This window comes from Balaenoptera acutorostrata, chromosome 15 (genome assembly GCF_949987535.1).
Source record: "Balaenoptera acutorostrata chromosome 15, mBalAcu1.1, whole genome shotgun sequence".
NCBI classification, from domain to species: Eukaryota; Metazoa; Chordata; class Mammalia; order Artiodactyla; family Balaenopteridae; genus Balaenoptera; species Balaenoptera acutorostrata.
The window spans coordinates 45,741,678-45,760,651 of record NC_080078.1 but is presented as its reverse complement, the minus strand read 5'-3'; the positions used below and the strand labels follow the sequence as shown (position 1 = coordinate 45,760,651).

General features: G+C 58.3%; 1 protein-coding gene across 1 annotated transcript in view; it reads right to left on the bottom strand.

Moving 5' to 3' along the window:
• Positions 1-18,974, bottom strand: part of PYGB (glycogen phosphorylase B) — a 54,633-nt gene that overhangs the window by 5,649 nt on the left and 30,010 nt on the right. The window contains exons 4-16 of the mRNA XM_007191855.2: positions 16,903-17,006; positions 14,081-14,212; positions 12,256-12,367; positions 11,881-11,963; positions 10,924-11,067; positions 10,311-10,403; positions 9,213-9,359; positions 8,369-8,532; positions 7,558-7,672; positions 6,535-6,636; positions 5,800-5,947; positions 2,456-2,514; positions 553-694 (exon numbers count right to left, since the gene is read on the bottom strand). Of these exons, the coding sequence (XP_007191917.2) occupies positions 553-694; positions 2,456-2,514; positions 5,800-5,947; positions 6,535-6,636; positions 7,558-7,672; positions 8,369-8,532; positions 9,213-9,359; positions 10,311-10,403; positions 10,924-11,067; positions 11,881-11,963; positions 12,256-12,367; positions 14,081-14,212; positions 16,903-17,006 (1,545 nt within the window). The remainder of the gene's footprint in view (positions 1-552; positions 695-2,455; positions 2,515-5,799; positions 5,948-6,534; positions 6,637-7,557; positions 7,673-8,368; positions 8,533-9,212; positions 9,360-10,310; positions 10,404-10,923; positions 11,068-11,880; positions 11,964-12,255; positions 12,368-14,080; positions 14,213-16,902; positions 17,007-18,974) is intronic.

Genomic DNA, 18,974 nt, shown 5'->3' with positions numbered 1-18,974 from the left:
GGATCAGAGGGGCTGCTACTCGGGCCACAATTCCAGGCTCAGGTTTCCCAGCACTTCCTACCAGGTCTCCGGAAGTGGCCGGCTTAGAAAGGCCTGTCCAGCTCAGGACAGCTATGCTCCGAGGCACGTTTGGCCACAGGCCCTTCTCCAGATGGCAACACATACCCAGTATCCCCGAAGTGGAGTGGCCCCAGGCTAGACCCTCCCAGAGCAGGTGCAGGACGCGAGGCCAGAGTGAACAGGTGGGGACGAGAAGAAGCATCCTCTGGGGGACGGCGAGGGCCAGCAAGAGGGAGCCCCGGGGCAGAAGGGCCAAGCTGAGGGGCAGAGGAGCGAGGGGGCGGGGAGCAGTGGGAAGTTCAGAGAGCAAGGATGTGTGAGGCCAAGGATGACCCACAAACGTGGTGGCAGCAGGGCTCCCCCAGAGCCAGACCGGGGTAGGGGGGGCCCTCTGGCTGGGCAGCCTGGTGTTGGGGCCGTTAATCTGTCTGAAAGCAAGACAGGCCCTGACCAGAGAGGACCACTGGCTGCGCCCAGGGAGGGCAGGCTCACCTTTCTCGGCCAAGGACACTCTGTAGTTCTCCAGGAAGATCACTTTGAGCCTGTCGCCCACAACCGGATCGTGGTTGACAACGTCGCCGATGGACGTGACCAGCTTGATGATCATCTTGGCCATGTGGTAGCCGGGCGCTGCCTGGAAAGGGGGAGGGGTGCTCAGCAGACACCCTGTGCTCAGGTGCAGGGCAGGGTCGCCGGACCCGGGCTGGACACGCCCAGCCTGGACACACCCAGCCGAGTGGCTCTGCCAGCGGGGGACGGGGGGCTGAGGCCATGGCATCCCTGTGTGTCCTGCCCTCAACCTGGCAGACGGACCCATGGGGCACGGCGCCCCACCCGCTTCGTTTTCAACCGAGCACCTCTCATGACGGCACCTCACCCACGTGCACAAACCTGTCAGCCTCAAGCTTGGTTTTCTGATTCTAGTTGGTTTTTTCAGAAATGGAGAGAGAGAGGGAACAAGGACCTCTGAGAACTGATAGGAAACGCAGTAGGAAACTTATAGGAAACGCAGGGAGCCAAGGAAGGTACTGCGAGATACCAGAGGGACATGGTTTGGGGAAGACACACAACATGATTTCTGTAACAAATTGCGGGGGGAAAAAAGAGGGGGACATGGAGGAAAACTTATAGATGAAGAGATTTAAGAGACACAGCCGCCCGTCGCCATGTGAGAACCTTGCTGGATCCTGATTCAAACAAGCTCAAGATATTTGTAGCTGTCACAGCTGCATGTGGCCCTGGCTGGATATTTAATGATGTGGAGGAATTCTTGTCAAGTGTTTTAGGTGTCATGGTGGCGCTGTGTGGTTTTGCAGGAAAACATCACTGTGAAGACAACTGATTAAGTTTTTAGGGTTGAAGTGTTATAATGTCTGTAATCTACTATGAAATGGTTCAGCAAAAGTCTGGGGGACAGGTTTGTGGATGTTCTACAGTTCTTTTTTTCTCTTTTTAAAAATGTTAATTTTTAAAAAATTAACATTTTTTAACTTTTTGAAAGTCCACATCTCTAAGAAATGCATATGGCAATACTGACAAACAAAACAGCACGCTGGGGTGGGGCGGTGGTGGGATGAATTGGGAGATTGGAATTGACATATATACACTAATATGTATAAAATAGACAAGTTAAAAAAAGAAAAGAAAAGAAAAACCCCAGCATGCTGTCCGGAGTCTGCTTTAGAAACATCAGGAGTCGGTGGGCCGGGGGACGGTGGCAGAGACAGAACAAGACGGGCCTGCCCGTGAGGTGCCTCCACCTTCATATGTGCTCAAGTAAGAGGCGAGGACAGTCCTGGGCCCACCTGCAGCCCCCGTGAAGCAGCTGTGCCCAGGCTTCTGGGAAAAGTGGCAGAGGGTGGGGACGCAGGCCCTAGAGTGTGGAGCCCGATGACGGGACCCACTGATGCCTGCCGGCAATACCCTGGGACTCTGAGATCCCATGTCCAAAAGCACATGTAAATAAAATGAATAAGGCCAGGCTGAGCCGAAAGCAGGCGCACATCTGGCTGACGGAAGCAGCCAGCGACTCACGTCTACTCGGCACACAAGTGCAGGGGAGGCGTGGAAAGCCGGCAGTTACACAGAGAAATAGTGCTGCCCCATGAGAGGCAGGGGCCAGCAAGCCCAGTAGAGACTGGCCCTTGGGGCTGGGGACCCCACTCCCCTGGGCCAGGCAGACAGGGGCCCCATCCAGCTCCCTCCTGTGGCTGAGCTGATGGAGCCTGACCTGGCCCAGAGGCACACCTGGGGCCAGGACCTCTGGGCTCTGTGTGCAGGTTGGCGCCCGGCCACCCGCAGCATCCAGCCCCGACACAGAGGCACTGCTGAAAAGCATGGTGGTTTGTGCATCCCCAACCAACGCCAAGCAGGAGCAAAGAAGACGTCACCTCACCTTGCCCCCGATCATGACAGTCCTGGGCACAAAGGCCTGGGCTGGGTCCTTCTTTATTCCTGCAGGACAAACAAAAGAGAGCCACGTGAAGCCCCTGGAGCCAGACATGCCTGAGCCCTGGGACAGGCCTCAGTGACAGCGTCCTCAGAGGCCAGCCCGACACAGGTGCTGCACTGCCAAGAGCTCCCGCTTACAGAATTCTACACTTGGTCCAGGTTGGTTTGGAAGGCCAGCCAGGAGCAGACTCTTCCAGAAGGTTCAGTGGAAAAGCTGTGCCTTTGCGTCCAAAACAGCCCAACACAGGAGCTTCTTTGGGTCTGGTCACCAGGACTGAAGGCCCTTGCATGTGATGGGTACTCAAAAATAGGGTGACCTTGGGATGGTGATGATTCACCGTCAGCCTGCGAGGGATGTCAGTGAGACCCCAAGCCCCCTCCGTCACTGGGACAGAGGGTAAGAAGCCCCCCAGACCTTTTCTGCACAGGAGCAGACAGCTCACCTCCAGCCCCAGCAGAATGAGGTGTCCTCACCAGGCCACCGGTTTCCAGATTTCAGCTGGGGGTTGGGGGCAGGGAGTGTCTACAGAAGTGACAGGCTGCCCTAGATGGCATTCACCAGAGTCAGGAATCGGCCGCAAGATTTACAGGAGCCACTAAAGGGTCACGGCTGATCTTTAACCTCTGACTTCAGGTTCTAGTAGGAACGTGACCGTCCCTTAGTTCTGAATCTTCCCGCTTCCAGATTGTGGACAGAGTAACAAAGAGAACAGGAAAAAAAAAAAGCCAAAAACCCACAAACTATATTTTTACTAAAACTAGTAAAGAAGAAAAATACGCTAACTCCAGATCATTGAGCAAGTCCTGCCGGGTCATGGGATGGGTGCGAGACAGGGCTGTGAAGTCAGGGTCTCAGGAACCCCAGCCTCCTGGGGGCTGTGAGCGGGGGAAGGGGAGGCAGGAAAGAGCCCCAGGGGGCCGGGCGGGCAGACCCTGTTGGCACCCCTCCTACAGGGAAACCTCGGAAAGGGGGTCTGGACATCCTCGTGGACAGAGGCCCACAGGGCCACGACGCCTCCTGAGCCAGCCTGGACTTGGAGCCCCAGAGAGGTGTCACAAGCTGGGGAGGCCTGCGGCTGCCTTGAGCTCACGAGGCCCGGCCAGAGTCCTGACGCAGCTCCTCAGACACAAGCGACCAACCCGAACACACAGCTTTGCCACAGACGAGGGAAGTGGAAGCAGCCTCCCTGTGAGTCCCCAACCTGTGAGGACTGTCAACACAGACAGGAAACCATAGCACCGAAACGCAAGACCCCGGGAGAAAGCAGAACACAGGCAACAAGGCAGAACCGCCCCACAGAGTGCAGCCCGATCACAGAAGCCAGGAGGGAGGGGAGACGTGCAGAAAACACAGAAGACACACACAGCGTGGAAGCGGGACCAGCAGACAACATGGAACAGAAAAGGAGGGAGAGCTACCAACAGGCAAAAAGAAGGCGGTGGAAGAAACCAACCACACACCTCACTGGAGCCGCAGGAGAAGAAAGCCAAACACATGTTTTAATGTATTTCAAGGAAACTTCCTAGAAATGATACGAGATATCAACCACCATCCTCAGAGTGCCCGAGCATCAGGAAAATGGACCCACAACAGCCGGCACCCAAGACACAGCCGAGTAGAATGAGCACAGGCCAAGAGAGCAGCTCACTCCGGACCCACCCTCCAGACGGTGCCGCTCGAGGCAAGAATGGGAGACTGAGAACGTCGCTTCCGCGGAACCACCCTTCCTGCAAAAGGCCACAGACTGCTGTGGACGTGGAAGACCTCGGGGCACAGGAGCTGGGCAGGAGGGCGACCGGACGGCCCTGTAAGAGGACTGGGCGTCTCATCGCAGACTGAAACCCAGGTCAGATGGAGGCGAGGACGGCAGAGCAGCACCACGTTGTGCGCTGCATACACGCAGGTGGACGAGCGGGCGGGTGACACGTGCCCTGACGGCCCCATCGGAATGCCGTGGGCGCCCTGGGCGCTCACAAGCCGAGCAGAAGCAGCACCCTGGGCAGCAGGAAGGCACCGGCCACAAGAGGTGATGGGAGGAAGGGCAGGCCACCCAGCGACTGGCCCTGCTGCTCATAGGCAGGGGACTCAGGGACACCGCCGGGGAAACGACAAAGAAAATGCAGAAAAATCACAACTGCAGAAGAAAACCACGGCAAAGAGCACAAAACGAAGTCTCCGTGAACTGCCGTTTTCTGGCCCAGGGGGCACCCCCTTCAGCCACACGCACAGGAGGGCCCTCACCTGGGCCTTTTCTGAGGGTCGGGTCAGAACCACTCAACCCAAACTAGCATCCGTCCTGTCACTTCACTGTCTCACGAGCGAGCGGATCCCTCAAGACAGAGTCTCCCTCACTGGCAACTGGAGACCTGATGTCCTCGAGGGGAGCTCTGCGTCTTGGAAAGTATTTGGTTCCTTCATTTTCAAAATTAGTATTTGCTTTACTACATTACAAGATTTTAAGAACCAAGTTTTGGGCTTCCCTGGTGGCGCAGTGGTTAAGAATCCACCTGCCAATGCAGGGGACACAGTTCGAGCCCTGGTCCGGGAAGATCCCACGTGCCACAGAGCAACTAAGCCCCGTGTGCCACAACTACTGAGCTCACGTGCCACAACTAACTGAAGCCGGTACACCTAGAGCCCGTGCTCTGCAACAAGAGAAGCCCGCACAATGAGAAGCCCGCACACCGCAACGAAGAGTAGCCCCCGCTCGCTGCAACTAGAGAAAGCCCGTGCACAGCAACGAAGACCCAACGTGGCCAAAAATAAATAAATTAAAAAAAAAAAAAAAAAAGAACCAAATTTTTCCTTGAGGCTTTATTATCTTATTTATAGAAGTAGCAAATGTTCATAGTTACTTTTAGGTGGGTCTTTGATTCACATGTGCTTCAAAATCAAATGCCACTTAAATAGTTTAAGGCGTATAGATGTAACATACTATTTCATCTTCTATGAGTATACTTCAAATGCCTCACCTGCTAAGTATAATCTCTCCAAATAACTTGAGAGGAGTCTAATAACGATAATAACTAAGTACGAAAGAAATGCTACACCAGACCTAAAACCCAGCCTCCAAGTACCCCCAAGCCTCCACTCTGGAGGAGGTGGAGCCCCTGGGCCTCAAGCTCCCCAGCCTCTGAGTTCAGGTCTCACTCCTTGTAGCTGCTCTGCTCCGAACACAGAAAACCAGAAGGTGCCACTCAAAATGAACGTGCAATGTCCTCCCCGGTGGCCATGTGAGAAAAGGGCCTGGTCGGAGGGTGGGTGGGGCGCAGGGGCGGAGCACTCACGGTTGTACAGGGTGACCACGTGCAGGCAGTTGAGCAGCTGCCGCTTGTACTCGTGGATCCTCTTCACGTGCACGTCGAACATGGACGAGGGGTTGACCTTCACCCCGTACTCCTTCTCCAGGAAGGTAGAGAACTTCGCCTTGTTTTCCTGGGAGAACAGAGGTAAGGATGGTGGGATGTTCACAGGGCCGAGCCCCCAGGGCTGGTGTCAGAGACGCAGCAGGGAGGGGATGCCCAGGACGCGCTGCCACCCCAGGGAAGACGCAGAGGGACACAGAAGGTCACCGGAGCCTGGTGGGCAGAAGGGGGACACGTGATCCTGAAAGTGGATCCGCATGAGAGCATGGAGATAAACAGGAAAGTAGACATGCAAACCCAGGAAGAGGAGCAAAGGATGAGAAAAGCAGAAAAAGGAGACGAGGAGACCTGGGGCGGGGGCGAGACTCCAAAACGAAGACTATTTCTGGGCCCCCGAGGCCAGGCTGTTGGCACAGTGGAGGGTCAGTCTCGGTCTTCAAAGGCCGCCCAGTGGGCCAGGCCGCCTGGCGGTGAGGTGGCCACAGGGAGGCCCAGGTGTGTGGACAGCATGTCAAGTGCAGACGCGAGACCTGCATCGATTCCCACTGCTTCCCTCCAGACGAGCTCTCCTCCGGACCTGGGCGGCGGTGCGCTCAGGGGTCAGCGGGGCCCCCTCTGCAAGGCTGAGTGGGGGGATGGGCCCCTCTCCGGGCCTACCTGCTTGACCTGGGCCACGTCCCTGATGAGTGCCTCGTCACTGACCAGCTGCAGCAGTTTCTTCAGTTGGCTCAGGTCCGTCAGGAAACCCTCCCCGATTCTCTGCCGAGCCATAAGGGAGACGCGGTTTCCGCACCTCTTCTCCCCACCTCAGCCCCAGGCCCGCTCCTCTCCCACGACACCCCCTCCCAGGAAACACCGCACACCCGGCGCCAGTCAAGTCCCGACCACTGAAACGTGCCCTCAAATGCACGCGCCTCCCCCGGCTCCCCACAGGCCTGAAACCCGGGGGCCCGTCTCCGCCCACCCCCAAGGCCCGCACCCGCCAGAACCGCGAATGGACAGAGGCCTTCCGGCCGCTCCCGCCCGGCCTGGGCACCCCACCCTGCCCCCGACGCTGCAGCACAGCGCTGTTTCCAAACGAACCCCAGCTGCAGTCTCCCTGTTTCTAATTTAGGACCGAGAGGCAAACTCCTGGCCTCCAGACACCTGGGCCGTCTCCGTGGCCTCGCCTGCACCGAGGCCACACCAGCCAGGCTGCGGGTGGTCACGTCCCTGCAGCGCTGCTCCCGGGCCCTCCCAGCAACTGGGCAGGCAGACCTCGGCTCTGCCGTCCCTTTCCAGAGAAGCCTCCCCGACACACAGCTCGCCCCCCAGTACCCCCGCCGCATCCCCATGTCCAGCATGCGGCCTGGCCCCTGCGTAACTTGTCTCCTTCCTCGCTGAGCGCGTGAGCACGGGAACAAGTCAACAACGACCGCGTCCCTGGCTCACAAACCTCTTCAGGGGCAGCTGGGCCTGAAGCCTAGGACTTCCCCTCTGAACTCCTGCACAGGCCGCCAGGGCTGCTGACCGACCGCACGGCCCCCCACACCCGGGGCGACAGTGGGTCCCCACCGCCCGCACCGTCCAGGAGCCATCGCTGTCCACACACAGAGGAGCGGGTCGCCGCCCACACGGCCCCAGGCAGCTGCCGCTCTGCCTGCCCACAGCTCCGGGTGGGCTCAGAGGCGCCGGCCTCACCTCCACGATGGTGTCCGCCAGCCCCGGGTTACACAGGAGCAGCCACCGTCGGGGCGTGATGCCATTCGTCTTATTCTGGAACTTCTCTGGCTCCAGCTCGTAAAAGTCCTTAAAGCTAAAAACGCAGACAACGGGCAACTGTCACAAGCGCTGTTTCTAACAAGGTGAGCGAGAGGCACAAGGCCCTCTGAAGGGAGCCCCTGGGCAATCCAGAGCCCAGCCTTTCTGTCCCATCCCCCAAGGAGCCCAACTCCACGCCAGCATGTGGCTGGAGCCTGGCCACCTCCCAGTGGTCGTGACAGTGGAGAGTGGACGGACAGTGGGGATTAAACAGTACATCACACAAAGCCTCAGGACAGCACCGAGGACACGGAAGCCGCCACACGGACAGACCCGTCCAGGACTGCCGGGCGCTCACACGAGGCGCTCCACAGGTCTGGGGCGAGGATGGAAAGGAGGAATTCCAAGACCACATCCCACAAAGAGGGGGCAGAAGCAGGGAATCTGACCTAAGAATTCCTCCTTCCTCTCGGGGACGAGCCCCAGCCCGTCACACCCTAACCTCCACCCTGGCGGGGCCCAGGACTCTTGTACCCAGGCGGGGTGCCGAGGCCCACAGCCAGCGGCACGCGCTCCAGAAGGAGAGCCTCTGCCTGGACAGACCGAGAACGCAGACAACGGGAAGGGCTCCTGGTGACAAGAGGGCTCGGCTCCCCAGCATTGTGCACCGAGTCAGGGCCTCACCCTCCCACCGCCGCGCTCTGGCAGTTCACTCGCCCTGGCGCAGCCAAGCGCGGGCCCCACTACTCACACTGACTGCTTCACGATCTCTGAGTGGATCCTCGCCACGCCGTTGACAGCGTGGGACCCGATGACACAGAGGTGGGCCATGTTGATCCGCTTGCAGTCCCCTTCCTCGATCACGGACATCCTCCGCAGGCGGCCCACATCCCCGGGGAACAGGGTGGCCACGTGCTGCCGAGACAGAGCAGTGAGCAGGAGGGTGGGGGGCTGCTTTCCCCAAGAAAGGCCCAGGGCGGCTGCAGCCCAGCCTGACTGGGCCCCGGGCGAAGGTCTGCCTCGGCCTGGGGGCAGCGGGCCCGGCCCGTGGGCTCGGAGGGGCTGAGGAGGCGCCGTGTGCTGTACAGGAAGAGATGGGGATGCTGCCCGCTGGCCCAGGCAGGGTGTAACCTCAGTCTACCAGTGAGAATAGCTACTCTTTCACTGAAAGATTAAAAAAATGAACTATAATCACACCTGAATTCTAAGTTCCCCTGTGCTTGTACCACTATCCTTTCTGTGGGTGACAGAGGAAAGACAAAGGTGATTTGTTTCCAAATCACCCAAACGCTGCAGTGATGTCTCAGGACAAAGGCCTCTGGCATTCCAGGAACAGACACTCACATCTGAACCTGCTCAGAAATGAGAAGACTCCACATCACGCAGCAGGGGTCCAAGCGTGGGGACCAGCCAACAGCTCTGCCAAATGACAGCCCCAGACCCCAAAGTCCTCTTCTTGAACGGCTGGCTATTCCCTTCAAGAAGTAAAGCACCTGTCCCGGGCCAGGCGATCTGACGTGGAGGGCAGAGGGGGGCCCGTCAGAGCAGGGCAGCCCTCTCCCCTGCCCGCATCACCACAGGAAGGGCGTGCTCACATCCAGGTGCCTCTGGTTGATGGCGTAGACGATCTCCAGGTGCCGTGGCAGCAGCTTCTCAAACATGGACACAGGCCAGCGCTCCAAGGCCTCGGGCAGCACCGTGTGGTTGGTGTACGCACAGGTCTTCCTTGTGATTTCCCAGGCCTACAACATTCCAGAACACCCCAATGTTTTATTCAGAAAAAAGCAGCTCGTGGCCAGATGCCAAGGTGAGGGGAACGTGTAGGGTCAGAGGCAGGTGTTCAGATGCCACCAGGGAAGGCCCCGCACGTTTCTGCTCTCTGGGGCCCAGAACTTCCTAAACCCACAGTGAGCCCTGCGCCCTTCACTGTCCTGACACGCCCCACGTGCACCTCACATCCTGACCCAGAGCACACGCAGAAATGAGCACCTTACCTGCTACCTGGGAACCACCGCAGGTGGTTTTCCTCTGTAAACCAGACAGAGCTCCAGGCAGCTTTGCTTTATTTCCACCAAATTGACTTCACACCCACAGTCCAGAGAAAACTGGTAAACTGTGTGGCCCTGCCCTCCGCTGGCCAGGGGTGAACAGGGTCTGCCCAGCCCCACCCAGAAGTGCAGCCCCAAACCAGAAAGGGGCTCTGGTGCTAAAAAATGGGGTAAAAATGGTTTTATATGTTGATTTAAGTAAATGAGATCAACAAAACCCCACTAAAGGATCTAGGACCAAAATAAGTGAAGCAGGGAGAACAAGCCTATAAATGTGTAAACGAAGTATTTCTTTAAACTGAACACTTCTGGGTTTTTCGCCACAATTCTAAGATGAAAAAATATAGGTGAGAAGCTCTCAGAAGTGTCGGAATCCTTTTCTTGTCTTCCAGAAAACCACCCTTCTCTGGCCTTTAAACGGCTGCTCCCACTCACTGTGTCCTGCCCTTGGGAGAAACCCCAGACCCGCTCCTGGAACGTCCTTCTCCCCATAGCCCCATCTTCCCAGGGGCAACTTCCTTCTGTTGTCCCGAGGCCACCAGAGAGGCCTCCCTCTGCATCCCAGGACCAGCTGTTGGGAGAGGCGGGGAGGTCACCCCCGTGCCCCGGTGCTCGGGGACACTGCGCTCGGGCGCTCGGGCTCACCTTGTCCCAGTCCACCTTCTCCACGTCCACCAGGATCCGCATGAGCTCAGGGATGGCCAAGGCTGGGTGGGTGTCATTCAGCTGGATGGCCACCTGCGTTTACACGGGGTGACCCCTTCAGTCCCTTGCCTGCGTGTGCAGAACTGGGGTCCTCGGCTGCCCTCCCCGAGGAGCCTGGCCATAGGGCTGGCAGCAGAAAGCGGACGGCGCTGCACGGGCTCCAGGCCCAGCATGGAAAGCCGCGGAGGAGCAGGGAGCAGGTCAGGGTGGAGGATCCGCAGGCCAGCCCCGCAGCACGCATCCAGAGCCCTCCCCGCCTTGGAACGCTGCTCCTGCCTGACGGACACTGGCCGGTTGTGTTCAGATTACTGAACTGAGCCTGCAAACTGGCCGCTTGGCCCGACGGAGCCTTTCACAGCGTTCCCTGCTGCCTCAACGCCTCCCGAGGCCCAGGGCAGCCCTGGTCGAGGAGGAAGGCGGCCTGGTCCCCGGGCACGAGGAGGCCCAGGTTGGGGAGTGGCTTCCCGCCCCGCCCCCACTGCAGCTGGAAGGAGGAGGCCCAGTCCGGGAACAGCCCGTCTCCGGCACAGCGCTCACCCCTCTACACACGCACCTTGTCTGGGAACGTCTCGAAGGAGGTCCTTACGGGGTCGCGGCAGCCGAACTTGGATGACTTGAAGCGCCGGATGATGTCTTGGAGGGTGGCGGCCACCACGAAGTATTCCTGCTTCAACCGCAGTTCCTTCCCCTCAAAGAACTGAGGACACGCCCGGCTCAGGCTCCGCTGCATGGGCCCTTGGGGCCCCCGAACCCAGGACAGGGCCCAGGCTGGGGTGCGGCCCAGGGCTGCGATGCCTCGATCCCCGGTGCTGGGGCCGAGGCCCAGAAAGCAACCTCCCGGCTGCCTCACGTTCCAGGAGGCCTCACGCCTGAAGCATGAGACTCTGCTCGGAATCTCGGGGGGTGCTGGGGGAGGGCATTTTCTTATGAGCCTTTCAGCACAGGGCCCTTTGCACATATTTCCCTGATAAAATAAGAGAAACACACAACCCACAAAGATGGGCAACTCCTAAGGGCTCGTTTGGTGGCAGTGGATCATGTGGCTGAGGCCCCCGCCACACAAGTGGGGACACCCGCTAAGAGCGTTCCAAGCCATGACCATGTGGCGTCTCAAGGCGTCCCTGCAGAATAGGGACTGCTGGCCCCACGCGACAACGCGCCACCCAACTCTTGGGGAGCTGGCGCCAGGTGCTGAAGAGCAGAAACGGCTGGACGTGAGGTCTGAGGGCTCCGCGGCCCTGCACTCGGCGGCCGTGTGTTTATGGGGGGGAGCGTAGGTGTGAGGCCAGGAACCTCCTAAGAGCTCCCCTGGGCGGAGGGCAAAGGAGGGGCTACCAGCACACAGGTGCTCCTGGACCCCGTCAGGGATGCCGTGTCCGCCCTCACTCTCGTGGCCTCACCTGACAAGCCTGAGGCCAGCACAGGGGCCCTTCTGGAGCCCAGCCCTGCAGGGCTGCTTCCTACACTGGAGGAACGGCGCGGACGAGGACCCCCCGCAGCAGCTACTCACGTTGTCGTTGGGATACAGGACTCTGGAGATGTTCTCGGCCAGGTTCCGGTCCAGGACCGCCTCGATGTAGCCGCCCACGTTGACTGAGGGCAGAGAGCGGAGTCAGGACCCGCGTGCCCGCCGAGGCTCCCGCGTGCCCTGATCGGTCTGAGGGCAGCGTCCCCGAGCGGAAGGCGCCCCACAGCTGCTGCGCCGACCGGCCCACACGCCGCCCCAGGCCCCTGGCTCCTTCCGGAGGGCGCGGGGTCCCTGGGAAGTCCAGGGCTCACAGGGAACCCGCCCTCAGCCCTCCCGCAGTGGGGAGCCTCGTGGGCTGTGGGTGCGGACGGGGTCGGTCTGGGATCAGCCACCGGATGGGGACAGGAGGGGACGCACAGTCATGGAGCTTGAAGTCGTTGGGCGCCTTGGCGGACCACAGTCTCATGGTGTTGACGGTGTCGTTCTTGTAGCCCGGCACCGGGGTGTCGTACGGCATGGCCAGCACCACCTGCCGAGGGAAGACACGGTCCCCAGGCCTGGGCCACCTCCCCCCACGGGCTGGGGCAGCTCGGCCTCGCAGGAAGCGGCCCACCGGCCCGCCCTCCTCTGGCTTCGCTCCTTCCTCCTCAAACACACCCAACCTGCCCCGTGTCCCTCGCACCTGCAGCCCCGGCTCGCACACGTCCTGAGCCGGGAGCACCCGAGGCCGCCTCCGGTGGGCCCTGACCACACGCCAGGCCTTCTCTAGCTTCACCTTCGACACCGGCGTCGACTGTAACCTGGCTCCTCGGTAGCCCCTCCTCCCGTGTCCTCGGCCTCCCCCTCCACGCCTGCCCTCTTCTCACTCAACTCTGCATGGGCGATTTCGGGACTCACCTAACCTCTCCCCACAGACCGCTGCTATTTCAGACCATCTCCCACGTCTGTGGCGAGGCTCCTCCTGTTGCCTTGACCTCGAACTTCAGCAAAACCAAAGCAGCCTGCACACTCCCTCCCGACAGAAAACACTGGACCTGCCCCCCACCCCCGTCCCAATCCCCATCTGTCCAGAAGCACCAGCTCTGCTCTTGCCGAGCACAGGAAGAGGTGCACAAGCCTCAGGTCACTTCCACCCGCAGACCCTCCCACGGGCTTCTCACACTCAGGCCTGCTCTCGGGGTGCTTCGTGTGCGGCTTCAGGAGGTGAAGGCAGCTCCAATGGCCACAGAGGACTGCGGGGCCCCCGGGTTAAAGCCCCAGCATCACCCTTCCCTTCTCGTCTCCCCGCAGCCCTGCTCCGCAGCCCTGCCTGGCCTTGACGAGCCCTGTAAAGCACGTGCAACCTGCTCCTTCCCTCCCCACGGCCAGTCCCCCAGGGGAAGGCCCTCACTGCATGCGCCTGGGGTGCCGAGTGGTCTCCAGGCCTCCTTTCATTCATCTTCTACAAGCACACGCACCTAGAAAACCAGACCCCCTTCTCTGCTTTTCCAAATTAAATACAACTTATTCCGGCATCTCAGGCCACCAGCCTGCCCTGGCTCCATGAGCCCCAGTTAAGACTCGAATCTGATGACTCCCTTGACCCCTGTGACCCACAGGCTTGCCCTGTTTATGCTCTACTGCCCACATGGCTGCGGTGGCGTCTTTCTCACTTATTGCAACCCCCCCCCGCCGCCCACCCCCCGCAAGAAGCTCTCCTCCGCCCTCCGCGGTCTCTGAGCCCGGGCTGGACTCCGCGTGTGCACCCGCCGGTACGGCACCGCGTTCCGCCAAGCACTCGGTGCTCCTGCCCTGGCGCCCCCAGGGCCCAGCTGGGGGGCGGGGGTGCCGCGCTCCGTTGCAGGGCATCCGCCCAGCCGCCCCGCACGCCCAGAGCTCCGACAGCTCAGAATAACCAGTGAGCTGCACTGAGAGCCGGGGCCACACGTGGGACCGGGAGCGAGGGGTGAGTGCCTGCCCCACCGGGACGCGGGGCTGGTCCTACCCCCTCTACTAGGGTCGGGGCGGCGGGGGTCAGTGCCCTGCCCCTCCCAGCGCCGATCCGCTCACCACGAGACACCGCCAGTCTCAGCCGACACGGCTCCCGTTAAACTATAGAGTGTGGCTTCACAGTTGGTGTCTGGACAGTCCCAAGCGGGGGGAGGTGGGTCCCACAGGGAAGCCCCAAGGGAAGCCGACGGGACAAGGCGAGTCGAGGGTCCCCGTGCTCAGCCCCCCACCCCCCAAGAAGCGCCCGTGGTACCTGTGTGTCCAGCCAGCGCACGCCCTCGGGGCTGTGCTCCACTCGCCCGTAGAAGTGCACGGGCAGCATGTACTCCGGCCGCGCCTTCTCCCAGGGGTTCCCGTAGCGCAGCCAGTCGTCCGCCTCCTCCACCTGGAAGGGCGGCAGGTGAGGGCGGGGGAGACGGTCCCGGGCACTGGCGGACCCTGCCCTCCGCCTGCACTGGCCACGCCATCCAGACGATGCTGCCCGGCACGGAAACAAAACTGCAGCCTATTTACAGCGCAAAGGTTTCCAATTCTGGTCAAGGCTCTGTTTAAAAATGAACACTTTGGGCTGTTAAAGAAAAAACTCATATAAAATTAGAAGAATAAATCAAAGTAAAAAGATGTTAAGAATTGCTTGAATTCAGCAGTAAAAGGAAGAAGTCCTGGGGCACATCAACGGACCTCGAGACGTTACGCAGGGTCCACACATGACTCCATCCACGTGACGTGACCAGGACGGCCGAGTCACAGACAGAAGGATGGCCCTGTCTACACCACACGTCCAGGACGGCCGAGTCACAGACAGAAAGATGGCCCTGTCTACACCACACGTCCAGGACAGCCAAGTCACACAGACAGAAGGAAGTCAAGTCCCCAGAAAGAGCATCTGGGTCATGCTTTTAGGACGGTGACGTGGCTGAGGTTACTGCTTCACTGTGCCCGTCTCCACAGAACTCCCGGCAAGACTGTCCTGCCTGGTGCAGGCAGATACTCATCACAGGACTGGTCCTGCCTTTGACCTCCTGTACGTTAGTGAGATTCCAACATCAGAGCCTGGCCGTCTCCACAGAGCAGTTCAATGAGCTGTCTGCAGAAGCAGCATCTTCCCAAGTACACGAGGCAAGGGGGTCTCCCTTCTGGAGCCCCTTCTCTGATAGAAAGGCTGGTCTGTGGCCCCCGTTGGCCACCAATGCTGCTTTGTGACCACTGCCCACGTTTACTTGTGCTAAAGCTAAACTCCGCTAAAAGCATTCTGACTGAGCAGCTCCCTTGACAGAAGCATGGGAGTTGGCAAGTTGACCACCGGCCTCTCATCCTAGGACTGTCTTTAAATTGTTATGCAAGATGGCAAGAGGCACAGGAACAGGGAACCAGAAGGAAGAAGTGTCTGTGGTCAAACAGATGGAAAGAGACAGAAACGACCACCCAAACCTTCCTCCTTACGACCGTAACACCCACCGGGCAGGGAGGAGCCGCAGAGTCTCTGTCTTACAAACACACACATCACCTCGACTACGAAAGAGCTGGAATGGGCCACAGACCACACGTGTACAAAGGCTGGCTCACATCTGACAGATACACACACATAAATAACTGTGACTAGGGAATTCCCTGGCAGTCCCGTGGTTAAGACTCCACACTTCCAATGCAGGGGGTGCAGGTTCGATCCCTGGTTGGGGAACTAAGATCCCATATGCAGCGCGGTGTGGCCAAAAAATAAAAAAAAATTAAGAAAAAGAAAAAAAAAAAGAACCGTGACTAAAATCACCCAGAAGGTGGCAGGAGGAAAAGTGCATTTCTCCTTTCAAGGTCAGAGGGAGTATTTCTATAAATTAACCAGTGGCTACAAATCTGTTTTGTTTCCTTTTACTTTTGGCCATACTTTTCTTGGCTAACGTTTTATTATGAGCATTTTCAAACGCACAGAAATGCCAAGGAATTGACAGTGAACTGTACACCCTCCGCCCAGGCTCTGTCACTGCTACCATCTTGCTGTACTTGATAACCACGTCTCCTTCCATCCATCCATTACTTTTCTGATGCATTTCAAAGTGAGCAGTTCATCCCAGACATCTGTCCACTCCTCCCCTGAACACTTCAGCAGGCATGTCATTAAGGACAGTCCATCACGTGTTTATTTTTTAGGTTAACAGACGCACAGTGAAATGCATAAATCTTAAGGACAACATTGGTGAGTTCTGACAATTGCACACACCTGTGTGACCCAAACCCCATCAAGACAGAGGACATTTCTGTCACCCCGATCATTAGCTTCTTCGTTCAGACTGTATGACTTTCCTGTTACCAGCTTTTTGATCCTAACTCCAGCCCTGCTTTATCTGTGACTTTTAGACCCCAAATTATTTAAACTATTCTCCACCCAAGTGGAAGAGTGCTGCCTTCCTTTTTGAAATGCCAAAGTGAGGGGAAAGGCCCACCTCACCTAAGAGGAGGAAGGTGGGACTGCATTTTGAATCCCCCGTTTACCAGCAGGGTCTTCACCGTGTTACTTCTCTGCCTGACGCTTTAGAATTGAGGCTCATTCTTCCTAAGAGCCACATTGCTTTGCAGAGTCCAGCCCCTAACCCCACAGGACGCCACCACCTCGCTGGTGTCAGAGAGTGAGGGCAGGTGGGAGCAAAGCCTGCAATAGCTGTTCTCCTAGCGACTCCAGGCCAATCCTCCTCTGCGGTGGGGGTGGGCTGGGGGGGTGCCTTCGCTCTGTGAGAGATGACAGAAAACGACACCAGCTGGTGGCGTCCTCAACCCACAGTGTCTCCTGTGAGGCCCAGCTGGGCTCTGGCCCCAGCCCACCAGACGTCCTGTCGTCACACAGAAGCAGTGTGCAATGAGCACATGTGGGCGACGGGCCCTGCCGGCCGTGGGGACGATGTGGAAAGCACGGAGTGCCCAGAACTCCCAGCACTGCCCACCTGCCCCGCTCCGCTCTGCCAAGGACCGGCACGCAGCCTCTCCAGGAGGAGCAGAAAGTCCAAAAGCAGAACCGACAGTGCCTGGCTACTTTCTTGTGTGCATGAGAGCTTCAAGTGAGCAAAGGAAGGAAATCGCACCCACCTGCCAGCCATTGACAATCTTCTGGTTAAAAATCCCAAACTCATAGCGGATTCCATAGCCGTATGCCGCCAGGCCCAAGGTGGCCATCGAGTCAAGAAAGCAGGCTGAAAGTCCAAACACAAAGAACTTCTTGGGATCAAAGACAATCAGTAGACCCAAGGCCTCTGGAGTCAAGGCCCAGACACCAAGTCAAGTAGGCGCCGGAGGGCCGGCCCCCAGGGCATCAGGCAGTGGCCCAGTGGTGACCAGTCACCCTTAGGTCTCATGAAAAGGAAAATGGAACCCCACTCTGATGCCCTTCGGCTTGAGAGCCCGGGGCCAGGCCAAGACAACATCCACACGGGGTCTACTTGGGGGTGTGGGAAGAGGGACGAACCCCACAGAGGACACTGCCAAACTCAGCTCATCTCAACACACTGTCCCCTCCTGCCAACGTTCTCTTAGGAACCCTTACTCAGGCTGCAGGCCTCCCCACCCTCGCACGTTCTACTTGAAATCCAAGCAACACCACAAAACATCTCCCCACACATTGGTAAAGAAGGCACAGAAGTGGGGCCTGCAAATGTACATTTCAGCACCCACAGCGCCAAATACCCAGGTGCCAAAGTGCCACCAGGGCCCCCGGAAGGTGTCACCAAATGGAGCCCTTGTTCCGATCAAAGTGTCTTGAAAGCAAACCACCATGATTTGAATAAAGATTCAGAAGGCAGCCTTATTAAACTTGTGGATTAAAAAGAACACAAAATTTTAACAACGGAACACCAGCACATAAGATACATGCCAATTTACCAAACACGCACAGACCTGGGGGTGTCAGGCCCTCTGCTGAGGAGGAACGACAAGAAGACCCACAAACTAAGACCTGGGCTCTCGCTCTGAGGAAATCATTCTCGCAGGAAGGACGCCGCACGCGAGCTACCGCAGGCTGGGGGTGACCCAGGTCTGCACGGTGAGGGGAGCCGTGGAACCAGAGGGGCCCAGAGGAGTCCAGGGGGAAGGCCGGTGGTGCTGCCCAGTGGCAGGAAAGGTGCCTGGAGTGGACGCGAAGCAGCCTGATGCGGCCTGAGGACCCGCGGGGCGGAACGGCCCATGAGCTGACACGCCGGCCTCAGAGTGGGTGGCCTGGAGCTTCCCTCGAGCTTGGGGAACAGGTTCAGTTTTTACTGACTGAGCAAGGACTAAGTGGGGAGATGACCACGCTCAACGGAATGCTGTCAGGGCAAAGGGGACCGAAGCCTGCCCTCTGCCTACCGGCCTGGACGCCGTAACGCCGTCTGCAGCGGGAAGCGACGGCTTAGCGTGGTGCGTGTGACCTCACCTTCACAGGCCACACAGAGCCCGCACCCACCAGCGGGGCACACACGGCCCTTCCCCTGGAGGCGGGGCAGGCCTGGCCGAGGGTTAACCTAGAGCCAGGTGCTGCTGTGCTGGACAGAAACATACGTTGCGCCTATAAGTTTTCAAGAATTTAACTTAAATTCTGAAAACGTGAACACATACACACAACTCACCCAGATAAATTTTAGGGCGTTTGCTCCCTTTACAAAATGACAGCTCTCAAAAGGGGCAGTAATGCAAAGTGTATTACTTTAGGGCCCCGTACACACAAGGGCAGCACAGAACTTGATCATCTCTGCTCCAGAAGCACTGTGCCCAAAAGCCTTGAAGGACACAGTGACATCAAATCTCACTGTGACTGCTGTTTCCACTTCCAAGTTCTTAACCCAGCTCCTTCCCCCCATAAAGGCTGGCGAAAATAATTAAAACAGAAGAAAACCCTACAAACTTCAAACTGGGTATATTCTCAAATAGGGTGGCCCAAAGGAGCCAGTAGCTCCAAGAGAAACAGCTCTTGCTATTTTAGAGCAATCTGTTTACTGTAGTAAAGCAGGAACAGTTGCTTTAAGCTGGGCTACATTCATAAATTGTGCGTGTGTGTTTGTAGCCCTCTGTCTTTCTCCCAGTTACTGGCTGTGGAGGTGGCTGGTATATTGCAAACCCCTCCTGGCACCCAGTTCCCCAATACTGGCAAGCCTGGTCACCATAATTATGAAGCGCCCTTTGTGTGAGAG